At 44.7% G+C, this 17,942-nt stretch overlaps 3 protein-coding genes across 4 annotated transcripts in view; 1 reads left to right on the plus strand and 2 right to left on the minus strand.

Annotated features, from left to right (window-relative positions):
• Positions 1 to 2,395, minus strand: part of LOC114888306 (protein POLR1D-like) — a 42,031-nt gene extending 39,636 nt beyond the window's left edge. Inside the window, exon 1 of the mRNA XM_029210395.1 lies at positions 2,206 to 2,395. Coding sequence (XP_029066228.1) covers positions 2,206 to 2,231 — 26 coding nt within the window. The 5' untranslated portion in view covers positions 2,232 to 2,395. The remainder of the gene's footprint in view (positions 1 to 2,205) is intronic.
• On the minus strand, positions 730 to 2,352 carry LOC114888305 (DNA-directed RNA polymerases I and III subunit RPAC2). The gene is made up of 2 exons (XM_029210393.1): positions 2,206 to 2,352; positions 730 to 1,303 (listed from the first exon to the last, which is right to left on the minus strand). The coding sequence occupies exons 1-2, from the start codon at positions 2,229 to 2,231 to the stop codon at positions 928 to 930; spliced, it is 402 nt and encodes a 133-aa protein (XP_029066226.1). The 5' UTR covers positions 2,232 to 2,352; the 3' UTR covers positions 730 to 927.
• Positions 2,396 to 3,743: 1,348 nt separating the features above from the next.
• Positions 3,744 to 17,942, plus strand: part of LNX2 (ligand of numb-protein X 2) — an 89,058-nt gene continuing 74,859 nt past the window's right edge. For both annotated transcript variants that reach the window (XM_029210189.1, XM_029210187.1), the window contains exon 1: positions 3,744 to 3,864. The gene's annotated coding sequence lies outside the window, so the exon portion shown is untranslated. The remainder of the gene's footprint in view (positions 3,865 to 17,942) is intronic.

The raw sequence follows: 17,942 nt of genomic DNA on the forward strand, positions 1-17,942 counted from the left end.
AGGGTGAATTAAGAGTCAGGTGGGGGTAGGACAGGTATGAGACACAAGGCTAAAGAGGTACACAGGGCAGCTGTTAAGTGTGATTTAGGAATATTTTAGGTTTTCCAAAAAAATCATTTTCCCCACATGCAAGTTTCCTCTTCCCTGTCCTTACTTTCTCTCAAATACTGTTCCTTTTAATGTAACCCTGGGCTATACTGAGATACCTACCCAAGGACTGAAAATATTATCTGGTCATCCCACTTTTCTCCTTCTTTAATATATTAGCATCCTGAAATTAGAGCACTGAACTGGTATCTGTCTTATAAATGCTACCATAAAGATGGAGCCTGATACCACCTAACATTCTCATGTGAAACCAGAATTCTCACAATTCTTTCAAATTATTTCCCACCCTTGCCCAATCTACCAGTCATAGCAAAGGATGCAGTTGTCTCATGAATTACTAAAAACATCTAGGAAGAGGCCAAGTCCTCCCTTCACTCCCACCTTTCTTGTCTAGACTATCCACAGCCTATCTGGGCTCATGCTCTATTGCATCTCTCCCTCGCCCCCAATCACAGGTGTGCATACACATTCCTTTCAATTCCCTTGATCAAAGTCCTTGTCTAGGCCTCTGATTATCTCATAGTTTCCTCACTTTCAATGTTGGTTCAATTAAAAGAAAAAAAACCCCACAAAAACCTAAAATAGTCAACCTCGAGGACAAAGGAACAAGAAGCACTCAAATCAGTTTAAATAAAAGAGGGAATTTATTAGAAGAATACAGTTTCTTGCAGGGACTCCAACAGCTGAAACGGGTTAAGAGCTAGAAGCAGGCCTTTCTGCAGGACAGATCATGTAATCACAAACGTTTACTTCTGGGTTTTGCAAGAGCACGAATAGAATATCCTAGTGGTCAGTCCTCCCTGTATAGTGCATAAGGGACTAGAATGTGGCTTCATTTCTGCTGGCTTTTTGATCCTTATATTCCTTTATGCTGGCCTCAAACTTGTCAAGCACATGCTGGCAGACATTCATGAGCTCAGTCAGGCCTCTCTGAAAGGGCTCAACAGCTGGAAGGGCACCTCGAGTCTGTATGCGCAAATTAATTTTGCTCTCTGAAGGATGGGTTGTAGTATAACCACAAAACTCCACTTCCGGGTTCTTCATGATCATGTAACGAAGAGAATTTCCTAGGGTATGGTCCTCCTCGTGCAATACAAATGTCACACAGTGTCTATCTGTCCCAGCTGCCTGGACCATTTCCAGGGCTGTCTTCCTCTCGCCTTCAGCCATTGGGGTCTTCAATCCAGATATTTTTCTACACACATATTTTTTATAAAAATGAGATCACACTGAATACGGTTTTGTAACTAGCTTTTTTTCATCTACTATATCACAATTGCAACATGTTATTACTCTAATGCACTCCAATTACACAGAACGATTAGCATTAGCCCTTATTATTTTCCTGCCTCCACGTATTCTACCAGTCAATAATTTATTGCCTCCAATTTCTCCCTCTTCCATTTGGCCGTCCACATGGCCACAAGGGGAGTGTCCTTAAAACAAAAAAGTTTGCTAAAATTTTCTTTTGGTAGGCTCACAAGAAAGGAATAGGATTAGAATAGGGTGGTTATTGCTAAAGGATGAAAAGGAAGTTGAAAGGCGTGGAAAAGCGCAGATTATAATAAAAATAGAAACTAAAGATCATCAACGTGCAGGGCCAACTAGGGCTTCCGTTTGCAGGAGGTAAGGAAATTAGAATGGAAAGTCTGAGAAGAGCACCAAGCAGGAGGGAGAAAGCGCTCAGCGCACAGAGTGGATCAATTAGCGCTCGGCACAGAGGAGGGACGTGGGCCCGACCAACACACCACCCCCATCGCTCGGGGAACAGTGGCCTGGTGCACGTTAGCTTTATTTGCTCTTCCTGTTCCAAATGGGGGTGGGCAGTTAGGGAGCTTAACTCTGGTCTCATAACTCGTGTTCCCTCCTTGATATCGAGTGTACTGAGAGTCTCCACTCAAGCAACCCAGGTGTCCCCCCCTCCCTTCCCGATCGGGGCCCCTCTCCCCGCCCTGGCGCCCACTGCTCCCTCCTCGACTGTCCTCCCAGCCAGGCCCTCGCTGCCAGGCCGGGCCGCGGAGGCTAAGGCCCCGGTCGGCCACGGGCTCCCGGCGCAGGGCGCGGCCAGCTCCTCCCGCCCCCCTCCTCGGCCGTTACCTCTCCAGCTCCTGGTCGTCTTCCATGGCGGGGGCGACTTCCGGGATCCTCAGGTGGTGCTGGCTGGCCGGAGGCGCTGCCCCATACCTCGAAGCGAGCAGGCGCCGCAGGAAGGAAGGACTGACGGGAGGAGCGCGGACGGAAGGAAGGAGGAGGAGCCGCAGCGGCGCGGCAGGGCCCGGCCACTGGGCGGGGCGTGGAGACTCCGCCTCGGAGCCTCGCCCACGGGCCCCGCCCCCGGCGCGCGGAGGGCGGCGGCCAGGCCTGAGCGGTTCACCTGCGCTCCCGAGCGAGTCGGCCCGCAGAGCTAGCCGGGAGACTGGTGCGGTCGGGCTCCTGCCCCGCCCCGAGGCCGAGACCGGCCAGTGGGCGCCGGAGCTCAGCCCTTGGCACCTTCCCTCCAGGTGATGGCGAAGGGGGCGGGGCCTTACCTGCCGCCCCCAGATCACCTTCCTTCTCGGTGCCAGGATCGGGCCTCTTTCTGACTTGCTGCTGGCCCGGTGGGTGACGGGATTAATCCCAGGAAGGACCTCACCTCCCGGGGACGGGGGCGTTCATGGCACGACGGACTTACACTATAGTTGAGCAACACACTTTGAAGAATTTCACCACAGAATAGCATGGGTGTAACACGGTATTTGTCTCATCTGGGATCTTGCAGCTGCACAGCTCAACTGGGTCAAAGGACAAGCGTTTGTTTTTTATCTTTGGGGGGAGGGGAGGAATGAGAGTTTGGAAGGAAACTGTCCCCACTCCCCATCTTTTCTAGGATCTCTTTCTACCCCTGGAGTATGTCCTGCCTCGCTTTGGACGTCCTTTTCCCTTACTCTTTTGGCCTCTTAAGCCTCCTCACCTGCGGAACCTCCCGCTCACCTTTGTTTTCAGGTGCCCCTGCCCCCGCCTCGGCAACCTTTCACCACCCAGACTGGCTCTCCGCCCTCCTTCTCCCTTCGTACCTCTCCGCTCTCCGTCCCCTCCGGTGTTCTTCTTCGCCAATAACCCTCTCCCCTCCTGGCGGTCCTGCTCCCCTCGTCCCCATCACCCCGGCCAGCCCCGGTCCCTACCTCCGACCCCCGCAGTCCTCCCACCCGACACGCCCACAGTTCTGTCTTCCTGCGCCACCTCTTCTCCTTACCCCACCCCCGATCCCCTAGATGTTCACCACCTCCCCCAGCTGTTCCCCTCTCCTCCCGCCGTCGGCGGTGAGCGCAAGAGGCACTTCCCAAGCGCGGGCAAATCAGGCGGGCTGCGTGTACAGCCGAGGGGTGGGGGAGGGCGGGCGGCGAGGGGCGGTGCGGGCTCACTCTAACTCCTAGTGACGGCCCAGGCCTGGCCCGCCCCCCGAGCTCTCGGATAGGCGGAGCCTCCCTCTGGCCCGCCCCCTCCCGCCCTGTGCTGTCGCCGATTGGCTCGGGTGGGTGTCGGGTTGCGCGGCTCGGCCCTGGCGTTCGCCCGCGGGAAGGCAGCAGGGGCGGTTGAGAAGTGAAGTCTTGGCCAGAGTTTGCTTCTTGCCAGGAAATCCGCGGCGGCGGCGGCGATTCCCGGCGGAGCGGAGGCCGGCCGGCCGGCCCCGCGCTCCTTCAGCGGGCCGCGGAAGCGGAGCAGACGCTGGGCTGCGGCGCCGGGAGCCGGGCGTGCCCGGGCAGGCGCTCTCCCCCGGTGAGTAACTTTGCCCTGCCCGCCTCGCTCTGCGCCGGCTCGCGGGTCCGGCCGCGCCTCAGGTGCGGGCGGCGTGGGGTGTGGGGCGGGCGGCGTGGAGTGTGGGGCGGGCGGCGTGGGGTGTGGGGCGGCCGGAGCGGCGCCGCGGCGTCTTCCGCGCTCTCCTCGCCCGGCCGGGCTGCGGGGACGCGGACCGGTGTGGGGCCGCCGCGCTCGTCCGGGGAGGAGGGCGCGGGCTGCCGGCGCCGGGTGCCCGCCGTTGTTACCGTTTGGTGGTTCCGGCCACCGTCTCGCTGGTCTTTGCGTCGCTTGCTCCAATTTTAGGGAGGGGAGAGGTGGGGATGAGTTTTCTGTTCCCTGCGTGTATGTTGCCGTGAATGAGAGTGCCGCCAGCTGCCTTACCTCGGTCTTGTTCCCTGCAAAGGAGTGGGGAGAGATCATACCCTCGGTCCCAGCCTGTTGCCTGTGAATTCTCACCCTTCCCTTTAGACTCGAGAGGGTGGGAGAGAGACTTGACGTCTTCGAGGGAGGAATTTCAAAATTCGGATCTTGATTTGGAAGCAGTCGCACCCAGAGCACCATTCAGGAAAGACATCACTCGCTTTTCAGAGCTTCATGTCCTGTTTTAGACGAAGGACTTTCCACTTAGATGTAGTGTTTCTTCTGATGTTTCTGTGTACATTTAAGGTTATGAATTAGGACGTTCGTATCTGCCAGGAGCTACACTACACTCATGCGTGGCCTTAACTGTGTAGCTGTTTTCTTTTTAAACCACAGAAACGAAATTGAATGAAAAGCAGCGGCGGTTCAGGAGGAGGAAACAGTTGTGAGCTCCGGTTGACTGGAACTGTCTTCACTTTAAGAATTTCACATTCTTGCAGCAGTGGTACTTATCTGTAGATTGGCCTTCGTCCCAGGACAGATTTTGATTTTTATTTATTTACTTTTTTTCTTGCTTGTACTGTGACGCAGCACTGATGAAGTTGATCTCAGTAGGTCAATTTCATTTCCTTGGATAGATTTGATTCCCATCTCCACACCCCTTTAGAAAATGGACTTTGATCTTGTATCCTTTTTGGCCTGTCAGAGCTTTCTTGAGCCACGAATAACAAAAGTTTTGCCTTTTTAGCTTGTCCAAGTCCCACACATGAGTTTTCCCATAGGGGTAAAATGTAGGCCAACTCGGAACCGAAGTAGAGTAACACTGCTTTTAATTTGTCCCACCTGTGTGTTAGCAGTCATAATTCTGTAACTTGTTCCTCTCTTTTTCTCATCAGGTTATACATTTTTCATTATTTATTCATCTAGCAAATGGGTGTCTTCTGTGTGCCGGGCGTGGATGGCAGAGGTCAGCTCTTGCCCTGAACTGGCTCATGGTGTTGTTTGGAAGCTGATCCATACCTCTCTTCTACCAGCTACCTGAAAGCAATTTGAACAGGTGCTGTGGGAACTTAAATGTGGGAGCATTTCTGCCTGGAGCTTGTTAAGGAAGGCCTCACACAGGCACTTCCAATTGCTGAGAGATTTTCGTTCTAGGCAAAGGGGCTGGCGTGTACGGTGTTGCTTTATGAGAGCTGCATATGGTTCCTCTGGCTGAAGCACACAGTGTCTGGGGTTGGAGTCGTGGCCAGGGCCTGGTGTATTATTCATTTCCGAGCACTTAGCACTTTGCCTTGCTTACAGTGGGCACTCAAATATTTATTGAACTGACTTGAACAGAAACATGAAGGATTTTGTATGCCGCATTAAGAAATTGGGGCTTTATCCAGTCAGTGAATACAGAGCTGCTAATTTTAAGTAGGAGAATGTCATGATAACATGTGCATTCCAGAAGGATAACTGTGGCAGTCTGGAGGATGGTGAGGGTCCAGATGGGAAGTAGGGAGACAGAGCAGGAGCTGTTATACTGTAGGGTTTAAGTGCTCAGCACTTTTCGATTCACGTTATCTGGGTTTGAATCTGGCTCTGTCGCTCATTATGTAACCTCTTTCTTCCTTAGGTTCTTCGTCTCATAGGGTTTGGGGGATAAAACTTGAAAAACATGTGTGCTACTTAGAATAGTGCTTGGCACATAGGAAGAACTTGGTAGATGCTCGTTGTTATTCTGCGTGAGGGCAGTGGAAGTAGAGATGGTGCGGCCCTTGGCAGGTGTGACTGGTTGGATTAGGTTTACGCGTGTAATGCCCTTGGCGAGTACCTGGCACATTACACGTGCTTAATAAATATTAGTTGTTCCTGTCGTGGTGATAACATCAACGAGCCAGCGGAGGTACAAGAAGGAAGAGTTAAAAACAATTGGTGGTAGGAATAGGGAAAGGAAGATAGTTTTGGACCAACCCATTGAGGTGCTCATGGGTGATTGAGAAGTCTGTGATGCAGTTGTTGGATGGATGTGTCTGGCAGGAGGTAGGAAAGAATGGAAAAGAAAAACAAGAGTTCGCATAAAGCCGTTGTGGGTGTGGTCAGCTTTATGGAAGATTTGGGGGAAGGGGGACAGAGAAGAGGTTTACATATGGCAGTGCCAGGAGTGTTGGTGTCGGATATTGGGCATCTCTAGCTTTAAAATGCATTTTGGCCACCATCACAAGGGAACTCCAGGCTCCTATAATCAGGTTGGCTCTATGCCCTTCTCCCCCTCCTCTTCTCCTTGCTGATCGCGCCCCCAAAATCCAAGTACTTTTAAATTTTGTTATGCAGAGTCATTTAACTCTTCCTGTTTATGGGGCTAAAGTTCACTCTAGGCCCACCTTCCTATGTCAAAATCCAAGGTTTCTAGAAGAATCAAAGTTCTCATTTCATAGGTTTACTTAGGAAGTAATGTGTTGGTTCTAAAATATATATATATATATATATGTATGTAAATACGTTATGTATATCTGTGTATATCTTCATGTAAAATTATAGTTGTAGAAGACTTAGCCAGGCCTAAAATGACCCTGTTAAGGGGCCTGGGAGATTTACAAAATAAATCCCCTTTAGCTTTCCTGTCATGTCTCTCTTCCTCAGAAAGTACAAAAGAGTAGAAAAATCTGTGATTATGTAAGTTGTTTGGTTGGTTGGATAGAAGAAATGGCTATTTTGTGTATTAACTGATGAGAAGTTGTTAAGAGGAGTTTTTTAAGAAGCAAATGTTCATGATATACGTTCTGGTGATAAATGCATCTAGTTAGTATGTTTTTAAAGAGGCAGGTATCGTAGGCTCTGTCCTTCGGAATGTATGCTTCATAAGAGCAGGGATCCTGATTTGCTCACCGAAGGAGAGTCCCCAAGTACTACAACCGTAAATATTAATGTATGCATGAATAAATGAATTGGATCCATTGGCTTTGATCTGTCTTGGCCCACAGACTTATTGAAATCTTTGGAGCAATCACTGGTCAGAGGGAAAACAAAAAAGGGATTTGAACCAGCAAAGAAGCTTAAAGTATTTCATGTTCTTGTAGGAGGATACCGGAACTGTAACAGAATTTATAACTATTAGGATTCAGTGATTTTAACGCCAGCTGCTATAGTTATTTGCATGATTCCCTCCTTTTCCCCCCTTTACTGTGAAAGTTGTGGGGTGTAGTAGGGAGGAACAGACTTATGTAGGGATATTGCTTTGTTCAGAGTTAAACTGATGACAGCTGTGTCATAACTTTGTCCTCTTATTAGCAAAACTCCAGAGCAGGTAAGAGATTGATAAGAAAAGCTGAAAAGATAGGAATAGAAGAAGTGGTGTGGGCAGAGAGGGTCGAGCATAGTTTATGCCTCTATCTTCCCAGCCTCCAGATTTAATACTATTACTTCTGATAATCAGGATCCCTCGGTGGAGAAATTATGTAGGGGAAATTTTTTTTTCTCTCAAAATTGGACTGGGAAGGAGAAATGAGAAATAGAAACAAGTGTAGAAAATAGGAATAGGCAAATAAAACTTTACGTACTATGTATATATCCAGGTATACTGTAGGAATTACATATATCGTGTGTTTCTGTGCTTCTTTATATAGATGAGTATATTATAAACTATCATGTGTCCACTTAAAAAGCATACCACTTTTATGTAAACAAATGATGTTTTAATTTTTTCCTCTATTGAAAGAGTAATCTTAGAGTTCTTTTAAATAACAAATTGCCCTAAAGTGTATAATGGGGGCCATTGTAAAAAATGTTCATAACCAAGTTATGAGGATGTATATGTTATGTAAAACAAGGTGTACTTGGCTTTAGTAAAGCTTCCAAAGGCTCTGTTGGTTATTACTTTGTTTTATAGGTAAAAATAAAGTGAGTCTGGTATGTATTTATACCCCTTCCCCCACTCACCCCCCCAAAGTTGGGATTTTGGCTACCAGTATTAAAAATTAATCCTTCATCAGAGTTCTTAATCCTGTTCAGTTAAACTACATAGTTATTGAACCAGTAAATTGGAGTCCTTCGCTTATATCTTTTTTCATTGTTTTATTGTGACTGTTTCCACTTTTCTTCCACATGATTTTAATGTTTGCAGTTTGACTTTCAATTTAAGTGTATGCAGCAAGCAGCATACGTGATGTGATCAACACTGGGCTGGCTGTGAGGGACACAAAAGATTCTCTGCCCTTGGAGAACTTAAAATCTTAAAAGACATTCAGTCGTGGAGTTAATCATTCCGAGGCAAGAGGTAGATGGGCCCCAGGTTAGACATTTACGACTAGTCTCCTGTTTACTCTTTGAGACAAAGATAATAACAGGAACAGGGTAAGCGACTGGACTTTGTCTCCTGTGGACCCTTCGAGATAACGGTAATGGCAGGAGCAAAGAGGGACTAAGCCCTGCTTAGGTCAGGAGGCCACATATTTCTCATTCTTGGGGTCAAGGTGACCTCCCACACTGCACTTGCACAGAAGGGGTCCTCAGGGGAGGGGACAGTAGCCCGTAATCTGTCCTGCCAACCTCCCAGAGACCCTCACACTGGAATCCATCTTGGCTAAAAGATACACGTGCACACGGGGGAGGGCCCTGAGTCAGACCAAGTATGGGATGGAAGCAAGATGATTGGCCAGAGGAAAACAAAGACCTGGAAAACTGCCCCTATATAAGCAATTTAAGCCACCCCAAAAGCATGTGACTCCTTCTCTGAGCCTGCCCATGTGTCTGCTTTTCTAATAAACACCTGTTTCACTATTTTCTGTCTCTTTGCTAAAATTCTTTTTACAAAGGAGACAAGAGCCAGGGCCCTGCTTCTAGCCACTAGTGCCTGGTGGTCGAGTGGTCAGGATTTGGCGCTTTCACTGCCCAGGTCTGGGTTTGATTCCCGCTCTGGGAACTGAGATCCTGCTTCAAGCTGCCGCCCACTGTGGCCGCCTCACATCAATTCAAAGCAGGTTGACGAATACCTCTGACTTCTAATACCTGGCTCCCCAACTCCGTGGTCTTCACTTCCACCGTATTTTGACGTTCCGCCCTGTTTTCCACATTAGAGACCTTACATTTATGTACCCTGTTCTCTGACTGCAGCCTCCTAGCCTATCCTTCCAGCTCTCTCACACCCACAAGTGCTCTTTCGGTGCCCTTCCTCTGGGCAGAGATGGTTTGCCAATCCCTTTATTCCACCCCACCTCCCGTTCTCTGTTGTATTAACATCTGTGGAATCTATATGCTTTCACTGGCACCTTGCTTCTCTTGAACTTGCTTTTGTTCAGTGCCTGCCGGATAACGACCCTGCTGGATTAACTGCTTCTCCTTGAGTTGCTTCGGCAACGCTGTTAGAAAGCCAGGCCCTCAGTGCAGGGCATCACCTCTCAAACAACCCGTCCCCTGCACTCCCCTCAGTCAGTTATGTTTATTTGGCATCTACTGAGTGCTCTGACACTGAGCTAAGAATTCGGTAGGCAGAGGTATCCTCATAGAGCTTACATTCTAGAGGAGAGAGACATTCATCAAATAATAGCACACATTATAGTTATAAAGTACGGTAAGTGCTTTGAAGAAATAGTATAGGGCTGTGCTGTAGTCACCTGCACTTGTGGCTCTTGAAATGTGCGTGGTCTGAATTGAGATGCGCTGTGTCACTACACGCCAGATTTTGAAGACTTAGTATCAAAAAGGATAAAATAGCTCAATAATTTTTGTATATGGATTATGTGTTGAAATGGTGATATCCTGGATATGTTGGATTAAATAAAATATTAAAAATAGTTCATTCACTTGGCTACTAGAACATTTAAAATGGTGCGTGTGGTTCACATTCTGTTTCTGTTGGGTAGCAGTGGCACGGGGTGTTGTCTGGGGTATAACAAAGGGAACTAACCTAGTCTCTGGGGAGCTGGGTGTCGCTGAACCCACCCTGAGGAAGTTGTCTTTGAAACAGGTATCTGGTTGAGTAGATGTCATACAGGTAAACCCTTCTCAGGCGAAGCAGTCAGAGGTGGGGATTGCACTTTGCAGGAGGGTGAAGAGGTGGGTGGGAGAGAGCTGGGGAAGAGTGGTGTGAGATGGGGCCTGGGAGGTAGGCAGGGCCAGTCATGTGGGCCTTGTTGGCCCTAATCAAGATTTGTTCTTGTCTCACTTTTGGATTATTCTAGACCATCGTCATTCACAAACTCTTTATCAATCCCCCACTTCTACAGCCTGCAGATAATCTGGTCAGTTCATGAGGATCTGATTTGATTTAGCAGATTTCTGTCCCTCCCCTTCCCAGCTTGTCTAGGTAAGTCTCAGGTCTGTTAGAGGCTCATTTTTCCACGTGTGCCCTTGATCCCATCCTTCAGAGTCTCTTAGGAGAGCTTCATCAGTTAACTGCCTTCTGTATTTAATTTGTCTCCCTGCTGGTTTTTTCACCTGTAAATATGCTCCAGTCCCAAACTCATAAAACAAAGCTCCGTTGACCCCGCAGCCCCTCTCGTTACTGTTCTTAAAGCATGACAAAATATTTTAAAGTTGAATATTTTATTGAAAGCAGTATGTTCAAAATTTATTAATAGGTAGCCAATACAAAATTATTAACAAGACATTTGACTTTTTTCATATTACGTGTTTGAAATCTGGTTATACAGTCGACTGACGCTTGAACAACATGGGGATTAAGGGCACTGACCCTCCCAGGCAGTTGAAAGTCCACAGATGACTTACAGTCGGCCCTCCCTGTCCACAGTTCCTGTCTATCTGGTGATTCGACCAAATGCAGACCATGTAGTACCATAGTACTTACTATTGAAAACAATCTGTGTATAAGCGGACCCACGCAGTTCGAACTTGTGTTGTTTAAGGCTCAACTGTATTTTACACGTGTAGCCTATCTCCGTGCAGATGCTACATTTTCAGTGGGTAAAGTAAAAGGAATCTTATCAAAATAATAATAATTTAACAAAAATATTTTATACTGCTTCAGTTTTTATTGTGGTAAAAAACATATCTCATAAAATTTACCATCTTAACCACTTCTAAGTGCATAGTTAAGTAGTATTAAGTATATTCACATCGTTGTATAACAGATCTCCAGAACTTTTTCATCTTGCAGAACTAAAACTCTGTACGCGTAACAACAGCTCCCCATTTTCCCCTCCCCTTTGCCTCTGGTAACCATCGTTCTATTTTCTGTTTATGTGGATTTGGTTACTTTAGATACCTCATATAGTTAGAACCATATAGTACTTGTCTTTTTGTGACTGGCTTATTTCACTTAGTATAGTATAATGACCTCACGATTCATCCATGCTGTAGTATGTGACAGGATTTTCTTCCTTTTAAAGGTTGAATATTCCACTGTACGTATATTTTGTTTATCCATTCATCTGTTGATGGACATGTGGATTGTTGCTTCTCCCTCTTGGCTGTTGTGAATAGTGCCGCAGTGAATGTGAGTGTGCAGATACCTCTTTGAAGGTCTGCTTTCAATTCTTCTGGATCTCAGGTCTTTCAATCCCAGAAGTGGGATTGCTGGATCATGTGGTAGTTCTACTCTTAATTTCTTTAGAAAACCCCTATACTGTTTTCCATAGCTGCCGCACCGTTTTACAATACTCAAGGGTTCCGGTTTCTCTGCATCCTCACCAACGTTGTTATTCCCTCTTTTTTGATAGTAGCCATCTCACCAGGTATGTAGTGATATCTTATTGTGGTTTTGATTTGTGTTTCTCTGGTGATGAGTGATGTTGAGCATCTTCTCATTATGCTTGTTGACCACTTGTACATCATCTTTGGGTTCTATTCAAGTCTTTGGCCCATTTTTAAACTGGGTTATTTGATTTTTGTTGTTGATTTGTAGGCATTCTTTATATATTCTGGATATTATCCCTTTATCAGATATATTATTTGCAACTATTTTCTCCCATTCCTTAGGTTGCCTTTTCACTTCATTGTGTCCTTTGATGTGCAGAAGTTTTTAAGTTTGATATAGTCCCATTTGTCTATTTTTGCTTTTGTTGCCTGTGCTTTTGGTCTCCTATTCAAGAAATCTCTGCCAAATCCAATGTCATGAAACTTTCTCCCTATATTTTGTTCTAGGAGTTTTATCGTTTCTTAAATGCATTTGAATCAAATTTTAGATATGGTGTAAGTAAGGGTCCAAACAAAATATTTTGAACATATTTCTGAGACCTTATGTAAATAAGAGGGAAAGTTCTGAAATACATGGAATAGTTTTAGTTTGGGGGGGGGATGGATGACATTGCTCAAGGACACAGTTCTCAAATGGTGCTTCTTACAGGTGATCCTTGAACAACAGGGGTTTGAACTCTGTGTGCCCACTTATATATGGATTTTCCTTTTCGATAAGTAGTGCTACAGTACTGCTCGGCCTGCAGTTAGGGAACCACAGATACCCAGGGCCCTCCTCAAAGTTTAACGGATTTTCAACTGCAGCGGTGGGGGGAGCATTGGCACCCCAGCCCGCTCATTATTCAAGGGTCAACTGTAGCATATTCTAGTGTGAATTTCTCTTCCCTTTTTGTTTCTTGTAGTTGTGAGACACCAGTATGGAAACAATCAGTAATCTGGGGCTAGCTGAAGCTAAAAAATAAGATGACTGGGGAGAAGCCAGGTATCAGACTGCATATGGTTGCATCCTGTGTCTTTCCTACTAAATACGTACTGTGTGCAGTCAGTAGTCTGCCTTTTAAGACCATTCTGTCAGGGCCATTTAGTAAAATTTCAGAAATATCCATAGCGATTAGATCTCATATGAAGTATTTATCAATCTCATTAATTTCTCTAATTTTAGGCTCTGTGCTTTTGTTATAGATGAGATACATTAACTGATACTTCAATAGACTAATTTCAGAGTTTGTTAAAAATAGATGTAATTTTTCTGGGTCTCTGGCTTGCTCTTTTTCCAGGTGTGTGGAGCATATTTGCAGCATATTTGAATGCTTTGTCCACCTTTGAAGGTATATTAATAAAGCATTCAGGATTTATTCTGTGAGTCTGGATGGTGAGTTTTAATGGTATGGTAGCTATTTACACAAAGGACTAAAATTTTTTTTAATGAATCCATTTTGTAGTATACAGAAGGATGGTACAATCTCAGCTTTCAACTAACTTTTGAAAGTTTTCAATTAACTTTTTTGTTGCTTTATTTTTGGCTGCGTTGGGTCTTTGTTGCTGTGCGCGGGCTATCTCTTGTGGCGAGAGGGGGCAGCTCTTCATTGTGGTGCGCGGACTTCTCATTGCAGTGGCTTCTGTTGTTGTGGAGCACGGGCTCTAGGCGCGCGGGCTTCAGTAGTTGTGGCACGTGGGCTCAGTAGTTGTGGCGCGCGGGCTTAGTTGCTCCACGGCATGTGGGATCTTCCCAGACGAGGGCTCGATCCCATGTCCCCTGCATTGGCAGGCAGATTCCCACTATGCCACCAGGGAAGTCCCCTTTTTTTTCTTATAAAAGGTTTACATGTTATAAAGTTGCTCAGTGTGATTTTAGTCTTTCTAAATGTGACAATGTGACTTAATTTTCTTTATTTATAGTTTGGATTCACAGGCAGTAAATCAAACCTGGTCCTGGAGGAAATCCAAGTAGACCATTAAGTAGCTCTTAAAATGCTTAGGCACAGTACAGCATTCTTTACATGTCCATAAAGAATTACTCTGTTGGTTACTTGAACCTTTTGAAAACAAAATTGCTCTGTTAATAAAAAACAAAGAAATTGCTCTCAAAGTATACTAGGATTTATGGAAAGATATCTATCTGGGAGATAAAGCTTAATATTCCTAGTAATATTTCTAATTCAGTTTTAAAGTAATAAAGTTTTAAAGTGACATCTTCATCTTAAAGAATATCTTTCTATTTTTTTAATAGAAAATTGAAAAAATCAGAAATTGAGATAAATCAGATTACAGTTTCATTACAATTACTATATTTTGATGCAAATATGATATTTAAATGGTAAAGCATAAGCATAGAGAGTTCTGTGGCAAGGCAAAAGTTAAAAATTATTATTATAAATTGTAGGTAAAGAGGAGTCTCAAGAGAAAAGAAATTTCAACAGTTTTGCAATTGTGCCGGTCCGAGATGGCTAAGTAATAATTATGTGTCTTTTCTCCCGCTGGATATTTATTGAATGTCTGCTTTACGCCAGGCACTCTTCTAGATGTTGAGACTCTTCAGTGAACAAGACAAGTGGGATCCCTGTTCTTATGGAGTTTACATGCTGATGGGGGCAGGCGAGCAGATAATTGAGAAGGATAATGGCAAACGCTAGGAAGAAAATGACAGTGTGGTCAGATCTCAGTGATCTGTTTACCGATGACTAAAATCTGCAGCTGGTCCTCAGATTCAGCTATTAGCTTGCCTTCTTCACCAGGAATACTTTTAGCTAACACTGCCAGAAAGACACAAATAGTGCCATCTCTGTTTCTTGCCCTTTCGTACCCTCTCCTGGAGATTTCTCACTCAGTGAAATGACTAAATAGCAAAAGTAGGAAGGAAGGAAGAGAAGCGAGGCATCCAGAAAATCATTTCTCAGTTAATTTGGCTTTGCATGAAGCTGAGACTTTGTACCTGTCAGTATCTCAACAGTACTTACTATTCATATGTTCTGAATTAAGAAAAACAAAGACCTACCAGTTATTAGAAGGACAAAGGGAAAATGATTTTATCAGTCCTTACAGTTTTATTTTAAATTTTCTCACGTCTTTTCAAAAAACTATCATCTATCTGACCTCATGAAGAGCTCTTGATTTGTAACTCAGCTGATTAGACAGTCTTTACAGTTGATGTGTAGGACTTTTGTATCCTGCTTCCTTTGGTACGTAAGAATTTGGAGTGTGACCCGTGACTCATCAGTTGACATTGTAGTGCATTTTTAGAAACAGAAGGCAATAGCAGATTTCCCTTGAGCAGCGGTAATGAAAGTATATACAAGAAAACACAAATTCGTCTGTATCTGCTCGTGTTATTACAGCTGTATGTTAAATTGATTCTTAGAAAAGTGTTCCAACCCTGGACATTTCAAAGAGTATGAATAGAATCGGTATAAAACTATGTTATATGTCCTGAAAAAAGATTCTTATTATGCAGCAGTAACTGCATTTCTCCCTTTTTTAGGGTATGAAGTCACTTTGTAGATAAATATGATCTTAATATTTAGGCTTGTGTTTTACCTAATTATTTTTGGAACAGATGAAGCAGTGAAGAAAAAGCATTGTCTTGGGCATACTACTTTATTTCTAGTGCTCCACAAAATTGTTTTTATTTATGATGTGGACACCTTGTTTGTTCGCTTAGCTTTTTTTTTTTTTTTTTTTTTTTTTTTTGCGGTACGCGGGCCTCTCACCGCTGTGGCCTCTCCCGTCGCGGAGCACAAGCTCCGGACGCGCAGGCTCAGCGGCCATGGCCCACGGGCCCAGCCGCTCCGCGACATGTGGGATCTTCCCGGACCGGGGCACGAACCCGCGTCCCCTGCATCGGCAGGCGGACTCTCAGCCACTGCGCCACCAGGGAAGACCTCGCTTAGCTTTTTAATTTCATGTATGTGAGAACCAAGCTTGGCTGCTAGAATTTCTACCTATTTTATTTCCTTTTGTATGTGCTTCCACTACGGTATACCCCCACGCACATAAAAGTCAGTTTGTACAAATAGATACTTAATGAAAGTGAGACTTGCACTCCTTTTTTCTAGCCACCCAGCTGCTCCAGAGTTGACTACCATTAGGAGTTTTTTGTATATCCTTCTAGGCATGTTTTGTGCATATACACTCATGTATGTATCTGTATAGACAGATATTTTTAAACCATACAGTTCTGTACTTTGATTTAAATTAGCTCAAAATTTGTGTTAAGTTGCTAGTCTTTTTGAAATTTAACTTAGTCGTCTTTTGTTTGCTGGCTTATAACCTTAAAAAAATTGTTTCTCTTGAAGAACATGTAAATATTACCACGCAGAGGTTTTCTCTGCTGAATATGATTATAGAAAAAAAAAGATTATTTGAACTTTTTTTAAACTACAAATCATGACCCTCTTGCTTATTCCTTTTTTAAAGGGAATGCTGAACATAATAAAAATTTAGTCATCTTAAAAAAACAAATTTAGTCATCTTTATGATGACTTAAGAGAAAATGGAGCATTTTCTAATTTCCTTTGATCTGGCAAATATAGTACAACCATGGAAGAATAGCTGTTTGTTACATTTTACATTTTGCTAAAAAACTTGGTTATTAGGGAATATTATAGTAAAAATTATGCTGAATTAAAAATTGTTTAACAAATCTGCTTGCTGATTTGAAATGTCTTGGTGCATTTTACAGTGTTCATCAATTCTGTAGGTTGTATCTTTACAGTATTAATGTGTGTAGTGGGCACTCTTAGAGTGTCTTTCATTTTGAGAAGTGTTGAGTGCATCGATTTTATTCTAAAAAGGGGAGGGGGAAAGGTAGTCTTTTCCTTGAATTCAGTTAGAATACAGTGTTAGATGGAGAGGGGAAAAAAGTAAATTGTTTTTAGTGATTCAAGACTATCACCCTAGAAGGCTTTAATATCTTCACTGTACACTGCCTTCCTTTTGGTTGTGAAATGTAAACGTGCAGAATTGTAGAACTGCAAATATGAATCATTGTAATAACTGCCATTTGAGTGACAGCTCTGGCTGTCACTCTACTAGGAGCTTGAAGCATCCTAACAGAGAGACGCCCACCTAGTGTGCATCACCCAGTATGTATAACCCTTGCTTCAGGGCTGCTTTTCTTACTGAGTGATTCTACAGTTAGGCTTCCATGACTCTTATGTCACTATGTAACGGTTATCTGCTCATTAGATGGTCAGTTCTTTGAGGGAAGGACTGTCTTACTCTGTCAGATATACTTTTAATCCTCATGTAGGTATGGATACCTGTATCTCTGCCGTCCATTGTAATAGCCACTAGCCTTATGTGGTTTTTGAGCATTTGAAGTGTGGCTAGTCTTTTTTTTATTTATTTTATTTATTTATTCTTGGCTGTGCTGGGCCTTCGCTGCTGCACGCGGGCTCCCTCCAGCCGAGGCGAGCGGGGGCCACCGTTCGCTGCGGTGCGCAGGCCTCTCACCGCGGTGGCCTCTCTCGCCGCGGAGCACGGGCTCCAGATGCACGGGCTTCAGCAGCTGTGACTTGCGGGCTCAGCAGTTGTGGCTCGCGGGCTCTAGAGCGCAGGCTCAGTAGTGGCACACAGGCCCAGCCGCTCCGCGGCATGTGGGATCCCCCCGGACCAGGGCCCGAACACGTGTGCCCCGCATCGGCAGGCGGACTCCCAACCACTTGCGCCACCAGGGAAGCCCTGTGGCTAGTCTTAATTGAGATGTGCTGTAAGTATAAAATGCACACTGGATTTCAAAGACTTAGTATGGAAAAAGACTAATACACCTTATTAATTTTAAAAATATTAATTATGCAGTGATATAATATTGGATATATTGGATTAAATAATATATATTATTAAAATGAATATCACCTCTTTGCTTTTTCTTAAGGTGGTTCCTAGAAATTTTAAGTTATATATGCCGCACATTATATTTCCATTGGACGGTGCTGATCTGGACCCTTGATCTCTTTTTTATTCTTTGTCAACCAAGCTCCTCCTGTCTCAACCTAGGCAGTCAGTGTGACATTGGGCTTGAGAGCTCAAGACTTGGAGTCAGAGACTTAGCCTAAATTCTTTCT

The sequence above is a fragment of the Monodon monoceros genome, unplaced genomic scaffold, assembly GCF_005190385.1.
Source record: "Monodon monoceros isolate NGI ecotype Baffin Bay Population unplaced genomic scaffold, NGI_Narwhal_1 Super_Scaffold_8, whole genome shotgun sequence".
In the NCBI taxonomy this organism is placed as follows: Eukaryota; Metazoa; Chordata; class Mammalia; order Artiodactyla; family Monodontidae; genus Monodon; species Monodon monoceros.